General features: G+C 37.8%; 1 protein-coding gene across 1 annotated transcript; it reads left to right on the top strand.

Moving 5' to 3' along the window:
* Positions 1–448: 448 nt before the first annotated feature.
* LOC110775249 (cyclin-dependent kinase C-2) lies at positions 449–6,239 on the top strand. Its single transcript, XM_021979854.2, has 12 exons — positions 449–787; positions 2,025–2,106; positions 2,226–2,316; positions 2,406–2,435; positions 2,548–2,657; positions 2,777–2,849; positions 2,926–3,046; positions 3,184–3,301; positions 4,153–4,292; positions 4,387–4,444; positions 4,963–5,033; positions 5,163–6,239. Exons 1-12 carry the CDS (start codon positions 678–680, stop codon positions 5,704–5,706), a joined length of 1,548 nt encoding a protein of 515 aa, XP_021835546.2. The 5' UTR covers positions 449–677; the 3' UTR covers positions 5,707–6,239.
* Positions 6,240–7,168: the final 929 nt, after the last annotated feature.

Genomic DNA, 7,168 nt, shown 5'->3' on the forward strand with positions numbered 1-7,168 from the left:
ATAGAAACATAACAACAACAACAACAACAACAACAACAACGACAACGGAAAACACTTTGAATCTTGATACTACTTCAATATAAAAGCGTCAACTTTTCATAAAGGCATTTTGATTGCGATTAATCAAGAATTAACAACATTGTCATTACAGGCGACAAGTCGACAACATTTTAGTCATTAATGCTATCAAAGGGATTTGTAGACCGCCATGGAAGATTCGACATATCATCTCCGACAATAAAACCTTTCTTCTTCGGTTCGGCCGGTGATATAACAATCATATCTTCATAGAAGGAAATAGAGCATTTGACATCGGATAGCTAATGTAGGATATCTTGCAAATTCCAATATGCATGTACTCTGTTTGACCGGTTTAATAGCCGATCATAAATGAAATAGATTGTAATAACAACTGGCAATTCCACTCGATTCTTCGTAGTGACAAATTAGGTCTATCCCTGAAAAGAAAATTAGTATTTTGAAAATGAAAATAACTTGGATGAATCCTATTCCAAAAATATAAAGAGGGAAAGGTATTTATACAAGTGTTCAATTTTTTTGTTGTAGCAATCTTTTTGTTCACTATTCTCAACAATTTATTGCAGTGAAATCCTGCGTATAGTAATAACTCAAACCCTAGTCCCTCTCCTCTCTCTTCTTCCGCAAACCTTACTGCCATGGCGGGGGCAGCTCCAGGCCAACTCAACCTCCATGAATCGCCGATTTGGGGTTCTAGAAGCGTCGATGTTTTCCAGAAATTGGAACAGATTGGTGAAGGAACTTATGGGTAATTTGCTAATTTTCTTCCTTGTTTAATTTCAAATTAATGTTATCCTCTTTGTTAATAGATTGGTTTCTCACTTGTTCAATCGTGAATTTCGAATTAATGTTATCCTCTTTGTTAATTGATTGATTTCTCAGTTGTTTGATTTTGAATTTCGAATTTGGAATTTCGGCTGGACAATTAAGAAGTTTCCTCATTGGGCATTGCGTAATTCGAATTTAAATTGCGGGACTTATATTTTGATGCAGCCATAGAACAAGAACAATGTGATTTCCTTTGAAAAATTACTCTGTTGATCATAATGTTTATGCTACAAAACTTGGGGGCGGGGCAGGGAATCAGATGGGTGTGAATTATACAGGGATTATTTTAGTCCGTGTAAATTCATTGGTGATTTGATTTGTATTCGATGTGTGAGATTGTTTGAGTTGAGTACCAGGTGAAGTAGTAGAAGAATTGGTATAGGGTTTCCAATTGATCACTATATTTTTTGTGGGTAGTTCAGCTCTCGGTGTTTTGACAATAGACATTGTCCACCTCTTGATAAAGGAAAATTAGAACATTAACACTTCGTGGTTTTTGGTAATCATGGATTGTTTATTAATTGGTTTTGTTAATTTACGTTGAGTTTATGTGAGTCAATTGATTAAAGGACATTAGATTGACCTCAAACCTAGTCAATTGATTCAAGATGGAGTCATTATCATTATCATTACCCTATTGCCTCAAAGAGGCTCCCGCAAGAAGCGGGGTAAGGGGGTCGGACGTACGCAACTTTACCCCTGCAGTTGCAGAGAGGTTGTTTCCAATTGACCCAAAAGCGATAACGGGACAACCATCTTCTACTTCATGGAAAGGAAGCGAAGTGGTATAAAGAACCATTTTGATTTAGTCCATTACATCCCACAGCCAAAAGAACAAATGAATCTTTGGCTCCATCGGAAATGGACAGAGATGAAAGTCATTTTATCCATATAGATTGAGTGAAGTTATGTTGCTTGCTATGTTTGATTGATTGTTTTTTCATCTGGTCTTGAAAAGTTGCTTGATCTTTAAATGCTTCTATGGTAGAAAGGCATTGACTCTGTTTTGCCCCTATAAACTTTACAATTACTTGGTCCTTATCATGAAAATTTTCTATTGGCATTATATGATATGTATTTCTTTGCCTTCTCTTTATGAGGCATACAATGGGGGAATTATCTGACGATTTTTTTTTACCTTGTGTTTCTAACCTCAGGCAAGTCTTCATGGCTAGAGAAATTGAAACTGGAGAAATTGTCGCTTTAAAGAAAATAAGAATGGACAATGAAAAAGAAGGGGTATGCGGTCAGGGCAGCAAGCTATTTGCGTTGATTTCCAAAATTAGTTAACTTGGTGTAGCTAAACAGTGTTCAAACTTAGTTCACAAATGTGTAATTAATTTTGATTTCTGCTTCAGTTTCCAATAACTGCCATTCGTGAAATCAAGATTCTGAAGAAGCTGCATCATAAAAATGTAATACAACTGAAGGAGATTGTAACTTCCCCTGGTGAGTTAACCCTGACTTTTGACCTGCTATCAACTCTGCTGTGTTCCTCAAAACTTTGTTCTTACCTCTTACGGCGTGCTCTTTTTTAGGTCCTGAGAAGGACGAACAAGGGAGGCCAGGTAATAAGCTATGATCTTCATTTTGTGTTTTTTCATATCATGTCATTACTACGCATCTTTTATTGATTTCCAATTTGGCTAAGACTATATGATCTTTGAATTCCTGCTGTAGATGGTAATAAATATAAAGGTGGCATATACATGGTCTTTGAGTATATGGATCATGATTTAACTGGTCTTGCTGATCGTCCTGGGATGAGATTTTCCGTTCCACAGATCAAGGTACTGCAACGATTTGTGCTTATTTTTGTGCCCAACTCGTAATTATCTGGATTCTGGAATCCACCTTTTTTTTCTTTTTAATTTTTTTTACTGGGAGCAATTAATATTTTCTGTTGCAGTGTTACATGAAACAACTTTTGACGGGACTTCACTATTGTCACGTAAACCAAGTACTACATCGAGATATTAAAGGTCTCATTATATCTCATCTCAGTTTTTTGTAATTTTTGCTCAGTTTAGAATCCGGCCTGAAATTTGTGTATGTCAGGTTCAAATCTTCTCATAGACAATGAGGGGATGCTAAAGCTTGCAGATTTTGGTCTTGCCCGCTCATTTTCTAGTGATCATAATGGGAATCTCACCAACCGTGTCATTACCTTGTGGTATAGGTGTGTGGTTGATTCGAGGAATGAAAATATATATTTATTGATATCCTCCATTACGTTATTCAAAATTTCAACGCCCTTTTATATCTTTATCGACTCTGCTGGCTAGGTCAATATCTAATTCATATTTATTAAGGCAGACCTCCAGAGTTGCTGCTTGGTAGCACAAAGTATGGTCCTTCTGTTGATATGTGGTCAGTTGGATGTATCTTCGCGGAGCTGCTCCATGGAAAACCTGTATTTCCTGGTAAAGATGAGGTACAAAGAATGGGGGAATAGGAGGCAGGCTTAAGCAATGCTTCCCCTCTCTGTATTGTTCTTATTTCTGGTATGTGTGTGTGTGTGTGTGTTTTCACTAATGAGGAAGCTTTTTTTAATTCGTCAACAAACAAAATAGATGTAAGATTTTTTTTAAAACATGCTGATTAGGCTAGAATAAAAGCTTTTCTTATCCTTACAAGTGTTGTGGACAGATTTTAGCATAGTCGGTTGAGCTACTACTTAACCCAGTTATAAGTGTTGGGCACTAGCTTTTAGGGTAGATAGTGAAACCACTACTTGTAACAATTGTAAGTGTTCACCTTAGTAGAGTTTAGCATCTCTGAGTACTGTTTTTAGAAAGATTCTAAATATAGCTTTTGGGTGCTTAAAAGTATCTTATGTCCCTAACTGCCCGTTATGAGGGAGATGATCCTTTTTCTTCTCAAAATTACAATTTTGACTTGAATACCTATATACTGCTTTACTGACTGTACTCCCCAGCTAAGCGATAATATTCTCATAGAAATGCAGTTCTTGCCAGGTTTGAGTCCATGAGTGTTTGCTCCTATCTCACCACCCTCACTACCTCCATACCGAATAGAATGGATGAGATTGGTCGAGTGGCCTATTATTGATTTTAGGGCAGAATTAAACATAAGTGCCTTGCATCATATTTTATTATCTTATGCAGTTTGTCGTGTCACCATGTGATGCCCGTGGTTCTGACTGCAATCCTGTCTTCAATAATATGAAGATCTGTATTTTCCCTACTACTTGTGCTTAAAAACTTATTCACTCTGGCCTGTTTGATGCATTATTTGATTCAGTTGTGTATTGCAATATTGTAGCCAGAGCAAATAAGTAAGATCTTTGAGCTTTGTGGAGCTCCAGATGAGGCCAACTGGCCAGGTGTCACGAAACTCCCTTGGTATAGCAATTTTAAGCCAAACAGGCCAATGAAGAGACGTCTACGGGAGTATTTTAGACAGTATGTTAACTTTCCTTTTATGCCTTGGAAAATACACGAGCCAATTCCATTTGTGCTGTCAATGTATTTTTATTTTGAAATTTTCCTGTGGCAGCTTTGATCGCCATGCTTTGGAGTTGTTGGAGAGGATGCTGACACTTGATCCAACACAGGTATCAAGTGGCAAATTACCTATCTCATGAAATCTGTCTTATATATTGTGTGGAAATGTTGGAGAAATCCACTGAAGTAATAAACAAGTAATTGATCATTTGGCTAATTAAATAGAATATTTTTTCTCTGTCCCATGTATTAAATTTCTCATTTGCAAATGGTATAAATGTTGAGAGAAGTTGTTAGGTGGTGAGTAAAAAGTAAAAACATGAAAGTGGGTAGGCTATAGAGCAAAGTAGTAGCATGAGAAAATGTCGGGATGTAACGAGAAAAAGGTTGATGTGATGGAGAGAAAAAAGTAGATAATGGTGACCAAATTAAAAGAGAACAAGGAAAGCTTATTTTGGGACATCCTAAAAAGAAAGTGGAAAATTTTATATGGGGATGGAGTAATATTATTACGGAGTACTTGTTATTCACTTTGCTACTGTAGTTTCTAAGCTTTCTTTTGTTTAGATGAGCTGTCTTGTCTTTCTTCTGCCCATTATGATCCTCATAATCACTCCATGTTGTTCAGAGAATCTCCGCAAAGGATGCACTAGATGCTGAATACTTCTGGGCTGATCCGTTGCCTTGTGACCCAAAGAGGTTCTTTCGTTTCTTATTTTGTTTGAATTTTATGTTAATCACATCACTAAAATGTACTGGGTATATATACCGATTCTTGTCTAGCTAATTAGAGTTTCTTAGCAAAAACTTGATTATTTGCTGAACCAGTTTGCCAAAGTATGAAGCATCACATGAATTCCAAACAAAGAAGAAACGCCAACAGCAAAGACAACATGAAGAAGCAGCAAAACGCCAGAAACTCCAGCATCCACCACCACATTCTCGTCTTCCTCCCATTCAGCAATCTGGTCAATCACACGGTCAGATGCGGCCTGGACCTAACCAGCCCATTCACGGTTCTCAATCATCAGTTCCTGCAGCTCCCGGCCATCACTATGGAAAACCTAGAGGGCCCGCTGCCGGAGGCCCGAACAGATATTCCCAGAGTGGAAATCCCAGCGGTGGATATAATCACCCTAACCGTGCAAGTCAAGGTGGCAGTGGTGGTGCAGGCTACGGTAATGCTCCCTACCCACAACAAGGACGTGGCCCACCTTATGGTTCAAGTGGACCACGTGGTGGTGGGACTAGTGGTGGCTATGGGGCAGGTGCACCTAATTTTCAGCAAGGTGGTGCTCCTTATGGTGGTTCAGGAACTGGTCGAGGCTCGAACATAAACCGTAATCAGCAGCAGTATGGTTGGCAGCAATGACGATACTAACCCTAGAGGTGGTAGAAAGGTTCATGCTATAGGATGAGCATCGAAAAACTAAACCACCATATTTTTTTTCAAGTGTCCAAAGGATTCGATCATGGGCCCGAACTTGGAATTATGAAATAAAAGGAGCTAAGGTTCAATCTAACTAAAGGGGATTCTTCTGGCAGTGGAGAACATTGAGGATCCAAGCTACAACAAGTGTGTGGGCGAGACTCGTTGATGAATTTATCAGTGTATTTGTACAATTAGGACATTTTAATGGTTATTGTGTCAATATTTGTTGCATTTCAGATTTTGATGATTGAGCTTTATATAAGAAGTAAAAGGAGGTGATCAGCATGTGCTTCTGCATCAGATAGCCTGCTGAGCCGAGCTATTCAGACATTAAGTATGTGCTTCTGCATCAGATAGCCTGCTGAGCCGAGCTACTCGCTTCCCCTTTCTTCTGCCTAGTTTCTTTGGGCTGATGTAAGGTCCTAATGTTTATGTTGTATGAAATTCAAATACAAAATCATTTTTTTCATTTATATACTTCGTATAAGATTCTAACTTCGCCTAGAGTTGAATATATTTACAACGGAGATGTGGAGGTGGTTAACTGCCTAACTTTTTTTTATGGACGGGTTAGAATAATCTCATTAATAATCAGCTATACGGCATCTACAATGATAAAATAGATTTGTATACCACAGATTCAAAGAATATACATAACTGTTACAATCAAAACAATTACTATTCTGCATCTTAAAGCACATCTCGTACTCCACCACTTCTAGCTTGACGCGAGCAGTGATTTTCGATTATTTCACATCTTTTCAATTAGAGCCCTTCGCAATCTGCGCACGAATTGTTCTGATCGACGAGTTGATGATAAACCCTAAACCTGTATAAATCCAAATCTTCTTCCCAATTATTGAAACCCTAAAAATATTCTCATCCATGGATGAGAATCAAGAACCTAGAAAACTCTAGGAAAACCTAAATAAATTGGGAACAACCCAAGAATAAATTGGGAACAAAACAACGGAAAAGAAACCAAAACAAGACAACACATGAAGAGAAAACAATGAAAAACAAGAAGGGTCGGAAATAGTCTAATTTTCGAAGAAATTAGATTACTTCCGGCCTAAACGGCCAAGAAAACTAAAACCCTAAAAGATGAGAGCGAAGAGAGAAGGAGGAGAGGGAGAGAGGAGCGGCTAATTTTGGTTAACTGCCTAACTTGTTATGCAATATACTATGATTATTAACCCATTCTAAAAAACCTAACCTCTTGTAATTATGGATATGTGACTTGGTTTTTGTTAGGTTATGATACATATGACAATACATAAATCATGCGGAAAAACCATAAAGCCAGGAAAGCATATTATTTACACATAATCATTTAGCATAGTATAGATGCATACACTTTGTAGCGTGCCTTCCCTAGCTGCGCCCGAACCGAACAAGAACA

Source organism: Spinacia oleracea, chromosome 2, assembly GCF_020520425.1.
Source record: "Spinacia oleracea cultivar Varoflay chromosome 2, BTI_SOV_V1, whole genome shotgun sequence".
In the NCBI taxonomy this organism is placed as follows: domain Eukaryota; kingdom Viridiplantae; phylum Streptophyta; class Magnoliopsida; order Caryophyllales; family Amaranthaceae; genus Spinacia; species Spinacia oleracea.